Source organism: Branchiostoma belcheri, unplaced genomic scaffold (genome assembly GCF_001625305.1).
Source record: "Branchiostoma belcheri isolate BF01 breed outbred unplaced genomic scaffold, Haploidv18h27 scaffold33, whole genome shotgun sequence".
Lineage (NCBI taxonomy): Eukaryota > Metazoa > Chordata > Leptocardii > Amphioxiformes > Branchiostomatidae > Branchiostoma > Branchiostoma belcheri.
Window position 1 is genome coordinate 1121307 of NW_017803943.1, and position 23678 is coordinate 1144984.

General features: G+C 40.8%; 1 protein-coding gene across 2 annotated transcripts in view; it reads left to right on the forward strand.

Moving 5' to 3' along the window:
- Nucleotides 1-23678, forward strand: part of LOC109475173 (glycogen debranching enzyme-like) — a 52710-nt gene that overhangs the window by 22487 nt on the left and 6545 nt on the right. For both annotated transcript variants that reach the window (XM_019775707.1, XM_019775706.1), the window contains exons 8-24: nucleotides 3946-4158; nucleotides 5086-5413; nucleotides 6456-6579; nucleotides 9285-9448; nucleotides 9885-9986; nucleotides 10471-10626; nucleotides 11053-11203; nucleotides 11684-11808; nucleotides 12234-12343; nucleotides 13101-13220; nucleotides 20300-20436; nucleotides 21004-21137; nucleotides 21469-21602; nucleotides 21806-21948; nucleotides 22256-22394; nucleotides 22650-22875; nucleotides 23283-23394. In XM_019775707.1, the coding sequence (XP_019631266.1) occupies nucleotides 3946-4158; nucleotides 5086-5413; nucleotides 6456-6579; nucleotides 9285-9448; nucleotides 9885-9986; nucleotides 10471-10626; nucleotides 11053-11203; nucleotides 11684-11808; nucleotides 12234-12343; nucleotides 13101-13220; nucleotides 20300-20436; nucleotides 21004-21137; nucleotides 21469-21602; nucleotides 21806-21948; nucleotides 22256-22394; nucleotides 22650-22875; nucleotides 23283-23394 (2618 nt within the window). The remainder of the gene's footprint in view (nucleotides 1-3945; nucleotides 4159-5085; nucleotides 5414-6455; nucleotides 6580-9284; nucleotides 9449-9884; nucleotides 9987-10470; nucleotides 10627-11052; nucleotides 11204-11683; nucleotides 11809-12233; nucleotides 12344-13100; nucleotides 13221-20299; nucleotides 20437-21003; nucleotides 21138-21468; nucleotides 21603-21805; nucleotides 21949-22255; nucleotides 22395-22649; nucleotides 22876-23282; nucleotides 23395-23678) is intronic.

Here is a 23678-nt window from a genome sequence, read left to right on the forward strand (position 1 = left end):
AATTTAGCTCCTTCAAATTCCCAGTCACGCTTCTGTCTTAGACTGAAGAGTTTGAGTGTTTGTACTTAGTAGTCCAGAGGTGTATAAAACTGGGCTTTTTTAAAAGTTTTGCATCCGCATGGTTGAAGTTTTACTAGTTGTATAAAATTGAAATTAATTTTTTTAGCCCTAAGCTAAGTTAATAGCATATAGAATCGTCTAGATTTACTAGACGTTTCAAGAACAGGCAAATAAGGAAAATATGAATAAGAAATTTTCCAAACCAAATATTTGATTACAACGTCCACATTTCTTGTTTACTATAATTTATAATCATTAAAGGACGTTATTTTGTTAACACTTAATACTTTGTTCTACAGATTTTTGTCCTTTCTTGTTGCAGTCATGACCAGTTTTGAAATTTGCATCAGATTTGGTATGTCCAGAGCATGTCATCAGTGTCTTTGTGAAAAACACCACTAGCATCTGTTTATCTTTGAAATCATTTCCCGCATCTGTTTTGCCTCACTTTTATCGTACCGTGTGTGCCTGCCCTACATGTATGCAAATGCACATTGGACAGACATAGATGTGAATCACTAATGCACATACATTGTAGCAGATGGCTTTTAGCATCTGCCTCCCTGGATAGAGCTTAGAGGAGATTTATTTTGAGCTGCTGAAGACGAATTTGTCTCGGGGTACAGATGAACAATTTTGAATGGCGGTAGGTGATTACAATGACTAGCAATGACCCCTAGATTTGCTTACAATGAGCATATTAGCCTTCACTCTTCTGGAGTAGCCTTTTGGCACCAAGTTTGCAGTGGGGCTAACCTTAGGAATAGGAATGGAAAACAAACACATAAGGTTAATGACCTAGACCAGACATCTGTCACCATGGTTACCAGTGATGTAGCAACAACCTATGGTGTTGGGTTACATTATGTTGCAAGTTGCATGGCATACAACATGTGTTTGTTGGAATTATGTCAAATAACGGAAAGGCAGATCACTTGGTTGACATCAGACATACCTGAACCGCTCCAATTTTACCCATACTAACCCTCATTATGCAGCTGATATTTCAAGCCCTGTCCTCTGATCTCTGCCTTTTTTGGTTCATAAATCTCCTACTACAGCTAGACCTGACATTGGCCTGAGATCAGACCTCCTGAATTATGCAGTATCCTGTCATTAAAGGATATTAATAACACAGACCATCATCTCTGGGGCAGGGCATCTAAAGGATGGGAGGTGGTCGCAATTAAAATGTTCTGTCAGCCGGATAATGCCGACAACTCTCCTGTGTTTCACAGTCACTTAGAACCCTTTTAACCTCTTCCCTGCTGCCTAACCTCATAGCCGATACAAATTTGGTGCCAAATGGCTATCTTGGCAGGCTAAAAGTTAAAACAATGCAAGTGTTAAAACAATGCAAGCTAAGAAAATCAGAAGAAATTGCAGAACTGAAAGTCAATTTGCAAGCATTAAGTCCTTTGGTTGTCGTTACAGAAATGATTACATTTTAAATAAATGCAGGACAAGGTAGTTAGTAGAAAAAATTTATTTTGCAATTGATGATTTAAGATACTTTGTATTTGGTACAACGTCGCATGAACATACATGTACATGTAGGTTAGTATGTTAAGGGATGTCACGATTATGGGCTATAACCTGGACAATTCTGGATAGTTTCCAAAAACTAAAGAGGTTATAAATCCAAACAAACCTGGTGTATTGATTTTTGCCCACATGTAGTCGGCTAGGAAAAAGAAATATGAAGTGCTTTAAAACTGTTTGCCTTCTGGGATTTTCCAGCCCAGTGATACCAGAATTTTGATCAGACCTGTCCTTGGTGCTGAACACGTCATTCACACTGTTGTGCTCTAACTCTCAGTCTCCTGCAGGATCATTAGAACATGTTGACTTGATTGTATGAATGACATCCCTGGTTACCCCAAATCTGATGCCAGCATGCGAATAAAAAACCATTGGCAAAAAAAGTTGCCTTCCTTATGAAATCTACAATGGTCATGGAGGTTGAACAAATGACTAAATAGTAAATGCACAGAGTATGGTATGCTGAATAATAGACTCTCCCTTTTTTATTTCTTGACATTTTCTTCTCTTCCTTTGGCATTCTACTATTTTGTATTGTTTCCCAATATTTACAGCCTATGTTTGCTCATTATGCAGCTGCTTTGTATGATTTTTACAGTTTGGTCAAAAACTTTTTTTTTTGGAAATAAACGAAAATTCATGCATGCACGGATGTCATCCATATAATGAAATCAACATGGCCTAACTCACACACAAGTTATGAACATCCTATCCACTAGTGCCACTACTCATTCATGACTAACGTCTGCTACCCTGTCCAACAGAATGACCTGGTCGTTTCAAAGTAGGTTTATGATCTTCAGTAATGCTTCATTCATGATGAAGAAATTGCTTTTTTGGTTGTTAACCGTCCGTGGGGAGGGTTTATTCACGATCAATAGAAATCCTCAGCCATCCATTTACCAGGGCCCAATATCCATATAAATTGTGACATCAGGTCGCGGGTTCAGAAGTAGAGGTTTCCGCCACAGGTGACTTGTTTTCTTTCCTGAAATTCAATTTTGTCAGAAGAGCTGAGCTAAGACCATAGAGCATGTCGGCAGAATGTACTTTGCCTTAGCAAAACCCAGATTTTTCACGGTTCTCATTGGATGTTTGATCAACGTTGCATTAGAATTTTGCCTGTTGCAGATGATATCTTAAAATTCTGACATAACATTTTTTTGTTGCTGTGAATTGTATCATTTAGTCAGTATGAAACTGCTTTTTCACAAAACCTACTTTGCAGTTTTTCTGATTACCCAACAACCTACATATACATTATACAAGCATCAACCCTTCAACCTATTCTTACTTTACCACCTTAGGAGGTAAAAAAGAGTTTTTTGATCACTGGAAAACTAGTTTCTACTGAATTTGAATTTTACTGAATAAGACTTACTAACTTAAAGGCTCTTCAAGTTGTTATGAACAGTGCATTTTTTTTGGAAACCTTGTCACGTAGTAAAATCCATTGGCACTTGTGCCCTGCTTGTAGGCATTTGAATTATCTTTCAGTATTTCCCCTAACATATCCCTTGAGTGGCATTAGACACCAAATTTACTGTATAGTTTATTCTGGTAATGTGTACGGTACATTAGCCATGCCTGGTTAGGCATTCAAGGGTGTATGTGATGTTTGTTCTCCATTAGTTTGCAAATCAGCTTATTATGTAAGACAATATATGATAACAGCTATGATAGAGGAGGTAGTTGCCATTTATTAGTGTTATAGTTAACAGATATGAATTGTGACATTCAAACATGCATGCCTGACGAATCATTAAAGAGCATAATTTCTTGTATTATGATGGCAATATAATGTTATTTATAATTGTTACAGCTTCAATTGTATATTTAGAGGGGGAATGGTCCATATCATGTACATGTGTTGTAGTGCCAACAATACAATGTTTTAATCAATCAATTGGTACACAGTATAAGGTACATCTTGTATATGACATATTGTTTGAGATGTGTAAGATATGGATTAATGATATTTTGATCAATGTGTTATAAAGACATGTAGCACTTAGTCTAGATGACAGAATTATTTCAGATACACATTTTGTGCTTGTAGGTGAAGGCACTTTCAATTTGTATGATATTAGTTACTGTATCAAAAGTAGGAAAATTTCCTCAGAATTTCTTGCAACCATTGTTATCACAGTGACCCTTTTGGTACTACACAATTTCACCAGTCACAGAGATTTAAGTGAGGAAAGTTGTGTAAAGTGTCTTTTCCAAGGGCACAATGTTGGGGCATGTAGGTGGAATCGAACCCAGAACCCCAACCCCTGGGTTCCAGGCCGAATGCCCTACAATTATTACACCACATGACGCCACTGTTTTTGCCCCCACCAGGACAGATGCAGAGACAGAGAAGGAGAGGATACAGAAATGTAGCGACGCTTTCCGGAAGCACCTGGAGAAGTTGAACGCGGAAGTTACGAGAGACCTTCAGCATCACCTGAAGGCAGCAGTGGAGAATTGTGGGAAGGGTGTTGCCTACGAGCGACTCGATGCCCAGGGACCAAAGTTGGGGCCTGTGACAAGGAAATACCCGCTTGTTACAGAGTAAGTTGTTTGTTCTTATCTCTGCATTTCAGAAGAAAGAATGCAATTTTCAATTATGATATTATGAGGAAGGAGAGGTGGTAGGTATGTTTTCATTACTTAGTTTCTCCTTCTTCTTTCCCAAACATGTAAGGTCAATGACCTGAACCAGGTGTCTGTCACCATGGTAGCTGGTGCTGTAGCAGAAAATCTGTCGTGTTGGATTACATTATGAATCAAGTAGCAGGACAAAGTTTAAGAGGCTGGTCACCATATACATATTGTACATGAATGTGTTTGAATACTAATAATATACAGATACAGTGGTCGAAATACTTTTTTTCAGTGCTCTGCAATATTGCAGAAGAGTCAAAATTTTGTTCTGCAATTTGGAAATACTTTCTGCCAATACACAAGCCTCCATACTACAATCTTGCAGATTTATAAGCATGAACTATTGATTGATATGCAAATTAGTGAAGACAAATTTTTGGAAGTCCAAAAAGAAACAAAAGATAGACAAGTCAAGACAAGGATGATGCAAATTAATGAAGAAGCTCCTGTTGTTTCAGAACAGGAGCTTAAGTGTTGTCTGTCCTTGGGGCCAAGAGCACCAAATCCCAAGTGCCAATTTTTCCTGCTGCAAAATTGCAGATTGTATAAATTTTTCTTCTGCAATCTTGAAAATCTATCTGCAGATTGCAGACTGCAGACAGGTATTTCGAACACTGAGATAGCAACAGTTTGACTGTTTCTTGTGTTAGACCATGTGAATGACTTTCAACAGTATGCATTTTCTTTGCAAATGTTACCTGTCTAGTTTGTATCTTGTTTCTTACAGCTTCATAAGCAAGCATGTTACCCAAAAGTACAAAATTCTGATATCCCGAAAATGCTTATCCCGATGATGCTTATCCCATGATCTGTACTGTGTGTTTCCCGTTGCAGGTATTTCCGACAGCCGAACGGCGAAAGCTCGTCCTGGCATGCAGATGAGAAGCTCATGAGCAAGAAGGAGGCGCGCCTCATCCTGGCGCACAACGGCTGGGTCATGGGGGACGACCCGCTGCGGAACTTTGCCGAGGCCGGCTCGCACGTGTACCTGCGCCGGGAGCTGATCGCCTGGGGCGACAATGTGAAGCTGAGGTACGGCAAGCGCCCCGAGGACTGCCCGTTCCTATGGAAACACATGCTGGAGTACACCATGGCGACGGCGCGAACCTTCCACGGCATTCGCATCGACAACTGTCACAGTACGCCCATACATGTGGCAGAGGTAAGACAATAAGCCATTATGTTTAAAGTTTAAGAAGAAAAGTAGTACTTACATCGACTATCATATATATTATATAGTTACAAACTGCAACTGTTCACTAATTCAGTCTTGGTGGATGCCATTCATCAATCAATCAATCAATCAATAAATCAAGCCAGCAATCAGTACTTTGTGTTTTAACTGAAACCAAAGCTGTTGTATTCAAGTATTGTTTTCCACGTTTTATATACCACGCTCGAGAAGTTGTCAATCGGAAGTCTTTTTTAAATTACAAAATTTATATAGTTAGATTGTACCTGCCAATCGACAGACCCTTTTAATTGTCTTATGAATGAGAAAATAATCAAATAGTCTATTGAAGGTGTTAGGACTAGGAGTCATAGCCACAAAGCTGGCAGGAGACCTGTCCTTGGCAACGTAACATTCAAATTGCAGCTTGCAACCAGGAATCTGATTGGGCTTGTCCTTGGTGCTGAATGCAGCATTCACACTGTTGAGTTCTTACTCACAGTCGCCTGCTTAACTTGACTAAAGATGGCAATGTATCAATCAAAGTGGTTTTCCCGAGTCTATTCACATAATTGACATGTGGTGTCATTTACGAGCAAACCACAGATAATAGATTAAGATGGAGGAAGACACCCCATATAAAATTCAAAGGTCATGCATAAGTAACAGTTTGGGAATATTGCCATGCATACTTACATGTACATGTAGTCAGCATTGTTGTTTCCTTTCTAAACTCTGAGGCAAAGTTGGTAGGGGTTAAAAATACTGACATTTCATATAATGTTGTAAACTTTATTACACAACAGTTTTACAAATAAATCAATCAAATTTCATCAGTTGTTATATAACAAGAATGCTATGAGACAAAAATCTGTCTTGCAAAGACTAGTATGAGATGAGAATTTGCTTTTTCAGTCGATGGTCCAACTTCTAGCATTTACAGTAGAATAGATTTACAGTAGTGTTGCAACTGTCCTTGGTGCTGAAAAATGCACTTCCATCATATCATAACTCTGTCTTGTTGCCTGTCTAGTTTATGCTGGACGCAGCGCGACAGGTGAACCCTGACCTGTACGTCGTGGCTGAGCTCTTCACGGGGAAAGAGGACCTTGACAACGTGTTTGTGAACCGACTCGGAATAACATCACTTGTACGAGGTACCGTACGACTCCTTTATATGATGTAACCGGGGCTTAAATATTGTATAATAGATAAACACACTGTGACAGGACTAATGGACTAATTCATTACAACTAAGTGCCATTCAGGAAGTGGAGGTGCCAAAATATGACAGGTGTTACAAGTGTGTGTAAAAGCCAGTAACACAACTGTCAGTCACGTTTGCTTACCACAAACTGAGTGCGCCCCGTATTGTCCATTTTAGTGCCAGCCATTAATGTCAGTAATGTGAGACAACTGCACAATAAGGTTTCAAAATGGAAGTTAATTACAATTACATGAAGATTTTTTCAATTGAAATTTTGCAAAAATGTTTATAGTGTGCCTTTAAGGTTTGTTCCCTGCCAACACTATCAGAAAATTGATAAACTGCAAAGACCTTTAGCTAACTAAGTGGTGATAGTAAGTGATTTGTCTTACTTCATTAGAAGAGAAATACAGTCATAAAAGCAGCAGGTTGCTCCCCAAAATGGGTTCACGAGATGATCATACTCCATGTGACAAGGCCATACTAGTATCAACTTCATCTTTCTCCGTTATATTCCCCCTGCAGGGCTTAAGATACTGAGTGCATAAACTGTTATCTTTTGTGCACCAAAAAGTTGGTGCACCTACATTTTTGTGTAGATTTACATGTGTTCAAGGTATGCTTGACATACAAGTACCAGAAATCTAATGAAACCTCAAAGTTTATTGTGGTAGGAATATATTGAATCTGTGCACCTACATTTTTAGATAAGATGCATCAGTGAACCAACATTGTATTGCCCCAAAAGGAATTTTGAGCCCTGGCCTGTCAGTAGGGTAGCACGAGTCTATTACCGCTAGTATTGATTTGCCTTCAATCTTTGAACTGTGTCGATTTGATCTCCATTAAATAGATATCGTTTGGCAGACACCACTTCAGTGTCTATTATGAGTAACTAAGGAAGCCAGCATGGGGCAAGGCCACACCAATTTATGTTGTTGTTTCTCTGCTTTGAAAATAATTCTAAAGTGAAATATCAACTGTCATAATACATAGCCGAATATGGCCTCCCAAACACTGCTGAACTCCCCCCAACCATGGTTAGGGGTAGGTTGGGAGCAAGGTCAGCTGCGGTTGGCTGGTGTTCAGCCAGGTCAGCTACTGTTTTGCTGCACCAGCAGAATGTTTCAAAATGTTTACAACGTTCAGGTGTGGACGGGAGGTTTGGCCAGTTGTTGGCTGGTGTTCTGGAGTGGGCCAGGGCATTGTCAGTTGTCAAATTTAATTCAAATTCGATTTGATTCCCATAGAAAGGTAGGCATGGCCTAATTCTGGTCAGACAGCTCTCAAACAACCTTGGTCGGCTGGTGTTCAAGGGAAGGTTCTGTATGTGTTAAAGGGGGGATTTAGATTACCTTCAAGTTGACACATGTAGTTACAGCAGAGGAATATAGTCATGCAAGTTTGTTTCCCTGAGCCTTATTTTTTCATCCTGACTACTTAGTAAATTTTCACATGCTAAAATGTCAGAAAATGAATCGTTTTAGAGATTTTTAGCGCTTTTGTTTGACATATCATTTCAAAATCTGGTTACAAAGCCAGCATGCTTTGGGCTATGAGTGTGTTACTAGTATATAGTACACTATCCTAAGTTGTGTGAAAGTTGTTGCGTCGAGTGAAGCAAAAAGGACAACTTCAGGAAGGAGCTTCATTTCCTGATTATAGGAGGGAAGATTGGGAGTCTTGGCATGAAATTGGATGAATCGGAAGGTAAAAATCAATGGATCTGGTGGAGATATTCACGGGGCCGGCAAACGTGACAAAACGCAAAGATAACAGGGCTGGAGATTCAGTCGGTTTAATTGAGGTTCAAGGGTAGACCATGTACACGTCTGGCACGTGTTCCTGCATTCAGGATGGACGGCAGCTGCAGTACAATCAATAGAACTGCTCCACTTGGCTGATCATATGCTGTAGGATAAGGAGATTCTTGTATAAGTTATTTCTAACATTAAATGGTGGTGTTTGAAGCATAGACTTATAGATGAGATTTGTCTGTCAAAAATAGTTAATGACACACTTAGTTATTGTATAGTAGGTATTTTCATTCTGAATGTATCTGATTGATGACTTCTTATGATTTTTATTTGGTTTGTAACATTCATGTGAAAGGGTGCAGCTGTGTTCATCAAGTACTGTTCAGTATCTGAAGTATTGAAATTTATCTTAACCTCATATATGTTATCGCAAACTCAGTTATAACAATCCTAATTGAAGAAATAGAACAGAAGTAAGCCTAGTTTCCTTTTTTTATTGTACATTAATTGGAGTTTACCACTCGGGTCTGTGCATGAACAAAGATACAAATAAATTATCCAAATAACTTTTGAAAAAAAACCCATTCCTCTCAGAGTTACAATGTGTACAATTTGAGAGGAAAGAGTGATACATTGTAAAGCTACAGGTAGGAACTGTCTGACATGGTTGAATGTTTGAACATTATTGAGACTCAGCTATGACATACATTATAAGCTTGATACTGAGCCCTGCTAACAATAGTAGTATAAAGTAGAGGGGATTCATTCCTCAAGCTAACCGACACCTTGCACACGCAGTCGTCCCTCAGTAAGACACCTGGAGCTGCATAGTTCCCGTTTAGAACTCTTATTCAGCCTGTCACACTGCTAATGATAGTACTTTTGCTCTTCCCCACAGAGGCTATGAGTGCGTTTGACTCCCATGAGGAGGGCCGGCTGGTGTACCGGTACGGCGGCGAGCCAGTCGGCGCCTTCTGGAAACCCAACACGCGACCTCTGACCCCAGCGATTGCCCATGCCATGTTCCTTGACCTGACCCACGACAATCCATGTGCAATACAGGTACTGTGCATGTGTCAGGGTTTCACATTTCATCTGGCAATTATGTGTACGGTTTATGATTAAAAGGAGAAATTTGTCTAAAATGTACTTAAAGTCTTACATTTAGAGTTGGTGTCCTCAAGCTTGATCCTGATGTGGAATTCTGCTGCAATGTACAAAAATGTACACAAATGTACATGTATGTAATAGACAAACTACTATAGCCATTCACATGAAAAAGTGAAAAAAAGATTTGTAAACTCTAAGTCTTAATAACTATATTCATTTTATCATTTCTATAGGCATTAGACCAAGTACTGTACATATATACTGTACATATATGATGTACATTATATGTTTCCTCCATTGAACTTAAAGTACATCAACTGTTATTTTAACTCTGAGTCAATGAATGTTTTTTTAAATCTAACAAAGCCTTGTATGTTTGTCATGACAGAAACGTTCTGTGTACGACCCGTTGCCGAGCGCTGCTCTGGTTGCCATGGCCAGCTGTGCTATAGGCAGTACCCGTGGTTACGATGAGCTGGTACCTCACCACGTAAGTTTCTTAAGTTATTCAAGTTTAAATTTTTGTCTTTCTTTCACAAATGATATTTTTTTAAAAATCATGTCAGGGTCCAAAATAGCAACAATTAGATACTGCACATGGCCCAATCTCTGTCTAAAACGACTGTGTCATTTCCAAGCATTGATTTTTGATGATAACTAATGAGAAGTGGTAAAATCAGCTAGACAAGTTTGAGTCTGGTTTCGGGGTTACCAGGGATCAAAGATGGCACCCACTGGGTCATTTGTTATGTCATTGGGACAGTCTACTGTAGGACATAAACTTTGAAATCTGTATCTCTCTCTTATCTTATCGATGTGCTTTGTATTATAAGAAGACCACTTACATTTGTATCTATAAGAAGACCAGATTCTATAGGTCCTCTGGGTAGTCGTCTTATAGAAGTTTGACTTTACTAGTATTTTGTCATTTTTGCCCTCCTCTAGGTTTGATGTTTGTCTTATATATTATGTAGATCCATGTAGTGGAGGAGGGACGATGTTACCCCGTCTGGGACGACAACTCCAAGAAGGAGGATGTTTGTTCCGTGAACAATCGTTCCGGTATCATCGCAGCGAAACGGGCACTCAACCTGCTCCACCAGCAGTTGGGCATGGCCGGATTCAACCAGGTTAGAAGTAAAAAATTAGTTAGAAAATTCTTCAGCACCAAGGACAGAGCCGACCATTTCTTCTTTTTTCTGTTCTTCTATTCGATCACTATAACTTGTTGTGCAGAACAGACATTTTGAAATGCTTCAATTGCAATCAGAAACTGGATCATACTAAGTTAGGACATTTTGATGGACAGTTGGGACATGAAAGAGAACTTACTTTGGCATTTAAAGACCAAAAAAAGGCACCCCTTTATGTTCTATCCCTTACCTATATTGTCTCAACAGTAAGTCTGTCTCCTGTGTTATATTATGAAGTGATGAAATTTTGGAACATAAATTCATTTGAATTGTCGCTGGTTTACACTTATGAGAAGTGATTATTATATTACCAGTATGATTGACAATCCAATGGACTGACAGCTGTTTTTATTTGTTGAACAGGTTTATGTTGACCAAGTGGATGAAAACATTGTAGCGGTGACTAGACACTGCCCCAACTCTCACCACTCTGTCATCCTGGTGGCCAGAACAGCCTTCAAACACCCACATAACCCTCAAGCAACAGGCTACATCCCTCCGCTATGTATACCTGGTATGTGACACAAAACCCCCTTCCTTACAGTGAGAGTGGCACGAATTATGTTTTCTTATTTTCGGCTGAAAGTTTACTTGTGTTGATATGGTTTTTATTTTGTAAAATATTCCTAGAAGAATTAGTTTATGTCAACGAAGTTGATAATTATTCAGCAAAAAAAACGTACCCCAAATGTGAGCAAAAAGAGCCCCTCCCCTGCATATTGGTACAGTCAAATATTCTAATAAATGACCACTTACTAGATGGTTTGTTACACCTTGATATGAAATGGGGACTTCTTAGTAGTCAACACCATTTGGCTATATGATGATTTGACTTTCCACAATGCCACTCCTAGGTAGCATTTGGGTCAGATAGCTGAGGAAGACTGAGTGATTCAGTCGAAAATTTCTGGTGAGTCAAATTTTGAGTTGGAGAAAAGTTTAAGTTTTTCATAATGTAATTTACCAACTCAGATGAACTTTTATGCTGCTACAGGTGTTGTTGAGGAGATCATCCTGGAAGCCCGCTTGGTTCAGAAGTCTCCCGACGACTTTAACCAGGATGGAACCTTCATCAACGGACTCAACAACTACCAGCTGGAGATGCAGGAACACATCCAGGTCAGAGGTCAACCTGTTGCATATTTACTGTATATAAATACAGAAATAAAGATTCTTATGTCTCAGTTGATTTTGGATTTAATGTTTTATTAATAGTAACATAGTATGCACACAGCATAGGCTACATTTAGGCCACAACAATTTGATTTAGGTTGTCAGATTTTTCAGAAAACATACTAAGAAACAGGGGAAAAACAGGCCTTAGGCATTCTATGATAGCCCTAAAGTCTACTATAAGAGTTGATGGTGTGAATGATGTCAACAAGGGTGGTTTATATGTGAGTAAATCAATGAACTCTTAAACCACTGCAAAGAAAGGTGGAAAAACATTAACAGCTATGAAGCGGTGACAACGATGATGATGATGATGATGATGAAAGAGCTAAGTTGTAATTTGACCCTTGTGTGTGTTGTGCCCATCGCAGCTGTACGGCAGTGCTATGGTGGAGTTATCCGGAGGGGGGGAGGGCAGGAACTCTCCAGTACAGGAGGTTGACTTCATCAACTTTCCTCCAGGCAGCATCATTGCGTTTAGGTGAGATGTCTGTACTTATTCTCTTTGCTAAGGGCATCCAAATTGCAATTTCAGGGCAGCAAAACAAAAAATACCCTGGATGAGTAAAATTGGCTGATGTTAACATTTACTGCCTTTTCATCATTTCACATTTGAAGTGTTTAAAAATAGCCAAAAAGGAAGCCATCTGAGGCATCTCTTTATTTTTGGGTACTGTCAATGAATAGTAATTGTTATACCCAGCCTATGATACAAAAAAAGCTGTTTATGTCAGCAACATCACATTTTTGCCTCACAGATATAACTTTTGTTTATTGATGCATCAAAAAAAATCTCAAGTACATGGAAGCTCTGCCAAAATTAAAATTACAGAACACACAACGCAATCACAGTTACAGCTTTGGGGTAGGATTGATTTAACCTATTGAAAATGCCCCCAAAAAAATGCAGACTGTAGGTAACTAGTTATTTCTAACACTAAAATACAGTCGTGAATAGTTTCGTCAGGTTGGTAAGACACTGAAAGTCTTTTATTCAGCCGACATTTCGGTGACTGTCTGTCACCTTCCTCAGGGCAATTCTGACTATTTCACATTGCACTGCAGCACAGGTGATGCATTCCCAAATGTACAATATTTACACATCTACATATATATACGTGGTTACAGGGAAATGTATCAGATTCAATGAGGTCCCAAACGTTGGCTGAATGAAAGTCTAACTTGGTTGTGTAAAACAAGTCTCTTTACTCACTAAAATACAATGTATGTCCCCCCAGGGTGTCCCTCCCACAGCACACACGGCAGGCCATCTCCTCACTCAGGAGCTGTCTGAGAGAGTTTGGATTCCACGTACGGCCAGGGAGCCCCAAGGGGGAGCAGAGGTGGGACTTCCTCAGGTAAGGACCAACAAATACATGTACATGTACCACCTGCTTCATTTGGGGTCGTGTGGTGTAGTGGTAGCATCTTCGGCCCGGAACCAAGAGGTCCTGGGTTAGAACCCCACCTTGTCACCGATCTTGTGCCCTTGGGAAAGGCACTTTGCATGACTTTCCTCACTTCACTCAGGTGTAAATGAGTACCTAGGTTGGTTAGGGACGTCCCTCGGCTAGGACGTTAAATGGAGGTCCCACGTTTGGGAGAGCCACACCCCAAGCACGTTAAAAAACCCACCTCACTTATTGAAAAGAGAAGGAAATCCTTCATACAGGTGTGAGTGGTTCAAACCTTACAGTTCTATGGCAGCACCTGGGGTCGTATTGAGGTCACCTGAGTTAGCGTCAAATGGCAGCTAGCTGCTCCAGACCCTTGCGATTATGCCCCAATAATTGTAAGCTCCTCACAATTCAGCCCTTGTCTGCAAAGAGAGAGTAGCCGGCCCACCCAATGATAATAATCGGCTATTCCGAGATCAGGGTGCGCCAAAGGGTTGCACTTGGGCCAATTTTTCAAGTTTTATATTTTTCTACTTTCAGTGCAGAAAATCGCACTAGAGGTGTTGCCATACATTGCACTTTTAAATTTTTGGATAGAGACGTTCAGTTCAAAAGTTGTGCTCTTCCAAACTTTAGCCCACTCATTTCAAATGTGGCCGGCAACGGACACTACAGCTAAGTTGTAGTGTCCGTTGCCGGCCACATCTGGCCGCTCAAGTACATGACAAGAACACCAAATCTTGCAAGACCTGTCATTTAGGGGTTGACAAAATGCTACAGAAATAACATAAATGACAAAATTACTTCAAAATTGCAACAAAATGTAATTAATGTACCTATATGGTATACTTGGCAACGGACACTACATGGCAACGGACACTACACCCTTGAGGTTTTTTGACATTATTTCATATAATTACAGCAATAGACTGAAATAGCTACTGTGTTTTAAGTCAGCATCTTCAGCTGTTTCAAAACCTGAAATCATATGCACCCACAGCTTTTCTATTTTAAGTTATTACCGAGCAACGGACACTACACATTTTCTCGGACAAAAAAGACAGGTAACTGTAAGCCATCAGCCATATTAACCCAAAAGACAAGCAACATAAAAACACATGTTTTGTGTCATATATGGATGTACCTTGCATAACATGCAAAATGGCCAGTTCTATCACCATCCTTTTTAGTACAGGGAGATACAATGTAAGTTAGTTGCAATGTGTTGATTTATGAATTTTACATAACGTGTACAACATATTGATAAATGCGCTCTAGAAAAGAGAAATTTCCAATCATCATCAGGTTTTTTGCAAAACATATCAGACTGAGCATGTCTGAACATATTGCAAATCTTTTCATTCCATTTTTTTGTTCCCAAATTACTTAAAAGCATATTTCAAAAACTGGCATTTTTCAAGTGCAACAGCATAACGTAGATTTTATGCCAATTTCTGGTCTTAAATTGGCCATAGCATAAGTTTTAAACATCTTAACACCAAATCTCTTCCTGATTGTCTGGAAAATAACTGTACTAGTATAACAAGTTTGATAAATGTCAACAGAATGCGATAAATACAGAGTAAGAATGACATAACGATGCACGATGCCATTGGCGCACCCTGATCTCGGAATAGCCGAATACAAACATTATACAGCTTAATACAGGGAAAATTGCAGCTGTGCAGGTATTTCTGATGTCTACCTGAACCAACCCTGCACCAAGGGTTGGTACTGGGTACATACCAGAAGTACATACAAACTTTCATGATGCTAGCCTATGGTGTGCCTATGGCTGCGAGGCGCAAAATACCCAACACTCACTACTGTTTTTTCTTGTAGTACTTGACTGAGAAATAAAAAAACTGTCCATAATAATGTACTTCTTTAAATTTGTAAATAAATACTAAGGTATGTAACGTATTAAAGTATTAAAAAATGTAACACATTAATTTTCAACTGTTTCCAGAAAAAAATCATTTTCTTCTGCAATATTAAGAATGTCTCCGCAAAATTCAGTCTGCAAGTGGGTATTTCTGATCCTGGGACTCCAAACCCATAATGCATGTGGCTCAGACTGAAGTATTTAATATGGGCTATTTTCAACCAGACCTAAAAAAATGTATCATGTATGTGTACATTATATCCAATACATAAACATCAAAGGCTTAGTACGCGTTGCAGCGAACAAGCGAACAGATTTCTGTAACCACGATGGCACGAAACGAGGCACTGCTGTACCTCTTACTCCTGGTTTCCAATCAGCTACTGCTCGTGTCGGCACAAGCTTTACGGTGCCCTGACAGCTGTCGCTCCTACACCACAAATCTGTCGGGAAGGAAGCGAGTCACCTGTCACTGCCCAGATGAACACTGGGTGGGGTCCCCCTGCAGCTGGATTGGGTACGGAGGAACGTACAGCTTCCCTGCATGTCTCGACGGCATACCAACCGGCTTTGTCAAAGCCACAATGTCGATCTTCATTGAGCATCTCCGTTCCTCTACCATTTTGGAGCGGTCTTTCCCCAACAGCACAGAAGTACGGTTCCTTATGATCCAGGAGTCCAACGTGTCCACGGTGCAGCCAGGGGCTTTCCAAGGTCTGCCGTTGGTGGAAGACCTTTCCCTCAGCGACAACCGTATCTCCAGTCTTGGTACGTTGACAAAAATGTGTATTTTGGGCTCCTGATATTTAATTTGTTGCTTTGAAACTAATATAACAACTATACAAGTACAATAATCAAGTAATAACTAATTAATCTTGATAATTAAAAGTACAAATAAAAAAACCCTGAAAACCTAAAATAACTTACAATACTCTGTTTCATTGTTTATCCTCAGAACCCGATATCTTCCTTGGGCTTGAGAGGGTAACAAACCTTTACCTTGAAAAGAACACCATATCCGTCATATCCCAGCATGCATTCCGCGGCCTACCTCTCCTTGCGATGTTGAGGTTGAACAAGAACCGTCTGCGTTCTGTGCCCGTCGACGCACTCCTACCGCTTACGGCACTGCAGGTTGCAGGCCTGGAAACAAACCACATCACCACAATCGACAGCCAAGTCCTGCGTCTGAGCCACAACCAGGCCCTGCGGCTTTTGTTAGCAAAAAACCAGCTGAAATGTGACGCCAATCTCACCTGGTTCACCTGTCATCTGCCAGAGTTGGATCACATCTTTGGCCGTGACTACCTGAAGTGTGCATCGCCGCCCAACCTGAGCGGAATTCTGCTTGCCACTGTGAGGAAGGACATGGTCAGTCAGACCAACATGGGCTGGTCACCACAGGACATCAGGTCAGGGAGATGTGACGAAACGTCCACCACAACAGGTTCGCATACTCACCACACCAGCCATCTGTACAACGACACCATTCTCACAGAGATGACATACACAAACGCCACACCAGTCTCAGAGTACCAGGCTACAAGACAGGCTACAACTGGGACTGACATTGTCACTCTTCCAAGCTTTGGCCCAATCCTAACCGGAGGAAGATGACAGTTACCACGTCAATGCCATCATCATGGCTGTTGCTGTGCCCCTCCTCATGGTGTTGGTATGGGTGGTTGTCATCTACTTGTACGAACGCTGTAACGGCACAGGTCTGGCCCCTCACAACGCTCCCGCTGAAACAGATGGAAACTCCACCCCTTCGGACAGAGAGTCAGTCACAGGCGGAGAACCGAGTCCTGTTGAGGACCAGACATCAGAGGGCAACGATGACATTGAGCCATACGCTGTGTCATACGTGGATGTGTCAGGGAAGGGGAAAAACGGCAAGCTTGCACCGTACGCAACAACTTCCTTTGCTAACATCCAGCCAACAGAACCAGACAACGATGACATTGAGCCAATTGAAGAGAAAGATGACATTGAGCCATACGCTGTGTCATACATGGATGTGTCTGGGAAAGGAAAAAACGGCAAGCTTGCACCGTATGCAACGACCTTTATTAATGAAGACCCAGGGCCACAGCTTCAGCCATATGCAGTGACCCAAGATGAAGACCAAGGGCCACAGCTTCAGCCATACTCCGTGACCCAGGATGAAGATCCAGGGCCACAGCTTCAGCCGTACGCAGTGACCCAGGATGAAGACCCAGGGCCACAGCTTCAGCCATACGCAGTGACCCAGGATGAAGACCCAGGGCCACAGCTTCAGCCATACGCAGTGACCCAGGATGAAGACCCAGGACCACAGCTTCAGCCACATTCTGTGACCAGGGGTCAGTCAATGCCTATTGGGGCTGGTTACACGTCACTGACAAAGTGTCACCAAAAAACAGGCAACAAACGTCACAAATAAAGTCACCCAACCAAGGGGTCAGTCACTGCCAAGAGGCCATATACTAGCAGGTTACACGTCACTGACAAATGTCACTAACCAACGGACAACAAACGGCACCCAACCAAGGGGCCAGTCACTGCCAAGAGGCCATATACTAGCAGGTTACACGTCACGGACAAATACCACTAACCAACGGACAACAAACGTCACACAACCAGGGGGCCAGTCACTGCCAAGCAATACAGCGGAAGGTTACACATCATTGACAAATGTCACTAACCAACAGACAACAAACGTCACTCAGCCAGCCACTCAACCAAGGGGTCAGTCACTGCCAAAAGAAGCCAACGTCAAACCAAACTATGAGAGAGGCTGTCCGTCAACAAGAGACAGCAAGGGTCCTTATGGTATGGACGAGGGGAAGGAGGTCCCAAGTGTCAGTGGGGCACTGTACAGGAGTGGCTCACAGCACACTGGTGCAGAGGACAGCACATCTCACATGTACAACACATCTCGTGGACAGAATAGGAGTGAGGACAGCATATCTCGCAAGCTGTACAACACAGCTCACGGACAGAATGAGAGTGAGAACGGCACATCTCACAGGCTGTACAACACAGCTCACGGACAGAATGAGAGTGAGAACAGTACATCTCACAGGCTGTACAACACAGCTCAAGGACAGAATGAGAGTGAGAACAGCACATCTCTGTATAGCGGATCATCCTTAGACCCTTAGCTGCCTACAGATGTATTGTCATTGTATTTATTTTTATTATATTTCATTGGTATTTTAGAAATCTAGTATTGTAAGTGATGTGGCATCATTTTATTAACAATTTGTGTGTGCCTATGGTGTGCCTATGGCTGCGTGGTGCAACATACAATGTACCCTATAGCCCAACACTCAGTACTGTTTTTTTCTCTAGTCTTGTACTTGTGTGGCATAAGTTTGAATGGAGCCCACAAGCATGTAACCACTTTCAAACTGCACCGCTTTGATCCAAGCTCTCAGCCCTTGATGAAAAAATGCCAAAGGAATCCTTTCTCCATCTTGCCTTAATGAGTCTCATAAAGGCAAGAAGGAGAAATAATCCCTTTGGCATTTTTCATCAGTACATGTATGCCATGTATTCCCCTCACAGACTGAGAGCTTGGATCAAAGAGATGCCGTTTGAAAGCGGTATGATTAATTACTGGATGTTTCTCTGGAAGTGTTAAATATGAAAAGCTTACTTAGTCTGGTAGATTCTACCAAGAAGTTTTGAGGATATCAATTTTGTTGAATTTTTTCCTATATAATTTTTTTTTAATTTTATGGTTTACAATAAAAAAAGTATAAGGCCACACCAATTTAATTTGTTGGTTCTCGGATTTTTTCAGAAAAAAATATGAAGCGACAGGGCGAAAAAAAAAAATAAAAAATAAAAAACAGGTCTAGGCATCCTATTATAGGCTTAAATGCTATGAAATGAGCCATGAAGTCAAACACAAAAAGGCTGGGTTAAAATTTAAACATTGAATTTTGAACTTTTAATCATACCACTGCAATGATAGATGGGAAAACTGTAACAACTACGAAGAAAAGGACTTTCCTCAACTGTTCGGGGCAAAACATATTAAGCATTTTTCAGTTGATTCAGGACCAGAATCAAATTTTTTTTTTTTTGCAAATCAGAAAAAAACGAAGGGGCGAATCCGAGAACCAACAAATTAAATTGGTGTGGCCTAATAATAATGTTATTAGCCGTATGCAGAAGGGATATTATGCCACACTATTCATCTTGATGTAGTTGGGTAGTCTTGGCTCTGTGTGTATTGGACTTAGAAGAGTGACTGTCACAATAATATTGATGAGTATTGAAAAGTGATACTTTTTTGCTAATGTCTAATATATATATATTTTTTCTAAGTAAAATCTACAAGAGTATTGAGCAACTGGGGTGTATAAGATTCTATAATTTCATGTTTCATTCAATAACTAACAACTTATTTCATTGTACAAACATGTAGCTGATTATAATCATTATTATGGCACTATCAGGCTAGGGCTCGAAATACTTATTCTGCATACCAGTAACTCTACTAGTGCAGTGTGTACATAGTAGCAAAGGAGTCCCACTCAAGTGCTATGCCTTTAATATTGTGAATATTGGTTAATGAATAAAGAGTCTGAGGGTTTGCCGAATACACGTCTTTCATACTGTATTTCATATTAATAGGGAAGTAGGTCATGTGCAAGTCTATGTCGATTTCTGTTGTACCATTTACTAGTAGAAATGTTGGACTTGGACTTGATGGAGTTCTCTTCTCATTGAGCAGTCCCTGATGTACAATGTAGATGTTCTCTATCTGACCCTGGATTGTTAATGATCGGTCCCTAATGTTGATGTCTTCTCGACCCCCCCCCGTATCATTAATGAGCCGTCAATGATGTACGTGACTTGTTCTAAGACTCTCTTTCCCCCAGTATTGTTAGTGAGCTGTCCTTGATGATGTAGATGTCTTCTCTATCTCCTCCAGTACCCAGTATCATAGTGAGCTGTCCCTGATGTACATGACTAGTTCTCAGTTAATTTCCCCAGTATCGTTATTGATCTGTCCCTAATGTAGATGTCTTCTCTATCTCTCCCAGTAGCATTAGTGAGATGTCCATGATGTATACATCTATTGTTCTGAGACTCTCTTTCTCCCCCAGTATCATCATTGAGTTGTCCCTGATGCACATGTTCTCTGTTTCTCCCCCAGTATCGTTAATGATCTGTCCCTGTCAGACATGAACCGTGTGCTGTACCGATGTGACCCAGAGGAGAGGGATGAGGGGTGGGGAGGAGGGGTCTACCACATCCCTGGGTGGCAGAGCCTCATGTACTGTGGACTACAAGGTATCTTATTTCATTCACAAAACTTAACAATTAACACAGTAACTGTTCTGCAAACCTTAAAAAGTTCAAGTTGACACACACTGAGCACGTCGGCAGAACGTATTGCACCTGCGCAAAACCCGTAATGTATTGTACATAGTACTTCGGTAGAATGTCTCATATAAGGTTGTATCCGCTCATATAAGGATAGCATTTTGACAGTAGTTTCCAAAAGTTGTGTCGAAAAGAATATCCCATGCAACAGGCAAAATTCTGATGCAACGTTGACCAAAAACCCAACGAAAAACGTGAAAATACGGGGTTCTGCTCAGGCGCAGTACGTTCTGCCGACGTGGTCACACACTGTTATAGCAGCAGGTGCATGTTTTAGTCAGATACACATTTTTCTCAGTCTCGTGTTTTTAAGATGGGCTCTTGTTGGATTTTTGTTAAAAAGATTGATTTGGCATAGCCTAAGGGTTGAACAGTTCAATTCTTTCCAAAAACTTATTAATTCTAATTTAAAAGTAATGTTTGTCTAGTAGTAGATATTTTCCTGTACATTTATCTTTGTTATTTTGCTATCAGGTTTCATATCTGTGATGGCAGACATCAGAAACACCAATGACCTTGGCCATCCTTTCTGTGAAAACCTTCGTCAGGGAGACTGGATGCCAGACTATATCGCAAACAGGCTTGTCAGGCATAGGTCAACCAAAAAGGTGTGTCACAGATCTAATTCTCACTCAATTTTACTGTCATTTCTTAAAGCAGCTGCTCAGTTTTATGCTAAAAAAGCAAAATGACACACTAGTGATACTGGTTAAGACTGAGGGATGTCACTTAAAATGTCCAGATATGAAGTAATCTTCATATTTTTTCTAGATGTCGAGTTTGAAGTTTTTGGTAGCATTTGTATGACCTTATGTACACGTATGTATGTATGTATGTATGTAATATGGTTATATGTGTGTATGTGCTGTATATGGTTTAGCACGATAACTCAAGAAGCTTTGCTTGGATTGTTATGAAATTTCCTTGTTGTTATAACAGCTTGGCAAGTGGTTTGAGGGTGTATTTGAGTCCCTGAAGGAGATCCCGAGGTATCTGATCCCGTGCTACTTTGACGCCATCTTGGCGGGAGCATACGCCACCATCACAGAGATGACCTGGGGACAGATGTCTGAGTAAGTCTGTTTAACTTTTTTTACACTTTTGGAAAGTAAACGGTGTTTATTAATCGTTTTACTCACAGTTGCAAAACTTTGGAAGCTTGTCAAAAGCACATTTTACAAGTGGTCAAATTTTTTTTAGGAAATTTTGTATTTTGGTGTCACATGCGCTTTTTGTGCAGTTTGGTCTTGCCTTAAATGAGTATTTTGATTCCTAGATTTGTGACCCAGGGCTCGACACTGGTGCGTGCTCTAGCCTTGGGATCTGTACAGTTCTGTGGAGACGTGGCGTCTTCCCCCCTCCCACACCTCTCCAATAAGATCCTGAAGGACATCCCAACAGTGGTGAATGAAGAAACAGGTACGCAATCTTAATCAAGATTTCTTTTCTGTTGCTTCCATCTTCGTGTATGTAAAAAATTCCATACTGCCAAAGAGTGTTGCAACAGTATCCTACAATTCTGTACAGCACTGTTAAGCTGTTGGATCACTTTAACCAAAATCTTGAAAAAAAAAGACAATATCTAGTAACCTACATGTATACTGGCCCTATCTATTTCAGGGTTGAAATTGGGAACACAACATCTATTTTCCTAGGTCTAGTGGTTAACTGAAACAAAAACTATGTTCACTTGACTGATATAAGTCTAATAATTCTTTATCTTCAGGTCGAAGGGAACAGAGATGTAGCACCCTCGCTGCTGGACTACCCCACTTTTCCTCGGGGGTGATGAGGTGTTGGGGGAGGGACACATTCATTGCGCTTAGAGGACTTCTGTTGGTGACTGGTAGATACAGTGATGCAAGGTAATGAACTGGACCAGACGTCTGTCACCATGGGGTGTTGGGTTACATCATGTAGCAGAACATCATGTAGCAGAGTTGGAGAGCCTGCTCAACATGCATATCGATGTATTTGACTTTAAGAAAGACTAAATAGAGTTGTAGTTTGTTAGGCTAGATCAGGGGAAGGTACACATAATGTATTTGCTTGGCAAAACATGTTGCTTTTCTAGTTATTCTATGAAGCTTGACTTATGGATTTGACTTTCTCTTGTTCAGGAACCTGATCTTGGCGTTTGCCGGGTGCCTGCGTCACGGTCTGATCCCGAACCTGCTGGGAGCGGGGGCGCACGCCCGCTTCAACTGCCGTGACGCGGTGTGGTGGTGGCTGCAGTGTGTGCAGGACTACTGTACCATGGTCGACGACGGGCAGGACATCCTCACTCTCCCAGTGTGCCGTCTGTTCCCAACCGATGACAGCCCTCCCAGGGATTCAGGGTACCAGGTAAGTGTGTGTGTAGCTATATGGTAAGTGTGTGTATGTGTGCAAGCCAGGGCTCTAGCCAGTACCCGTTTTTCCATCAAGTGCAGGAACTTTGTGGCATTTGATGGAAAAATTTTTTAAGAAAATACGTCGACTTTCATGGAAAAAATTGACAAAAATCTTGCGGTAAAAATATAAAAACAGCCAACAACCACTCTTAACCCCCGTATTTGCCTCTCACGATTGCATATTTAAAAGCTTAAAAATACAAAATTTGTCCCTGGACCCCCATAGATTGTGAACACTCCCCCAGGTCCAATCATTAACCTGGGCTGACGGAAAAAGATTTCAAGCTAGCTAGAGCATGAAGCATCTTGTTTAGATCACAGTATGGTAGTGCCACTTGACAGTTTTGTGTTGAACTGCAGGAAGAACCACTCTACAAGATAATCCAGGAAGCTCTCCAGCGCCACGCCCAGGGGATCTCATTCCGCGAGCGACACGCCGGGCCGAGTCTGGACATCAACATGTCATCTGAAGGTACATTTCAATAACTATGATTTACTCAGAAATCAAATGTGTACAGACCAGAAGGGTTTCATTAGGCCCTGAATTCTGACATCTGTAATAAGAAATATCATTAGAAATTTTAGAATTTTCTCTTTGCTGAACTTCAAAAAGTCTCTCTCTATATATATATGACTTTATAGATCCCTTAACTTGTTTTGATTAAGAGGTATGAAGGTTCTTTAGAGTAATACATTTAAGTGTAGTATCTACAACAAGAGCAGTACATAGGACATTGGAGTGCTTTTTTTTTACAA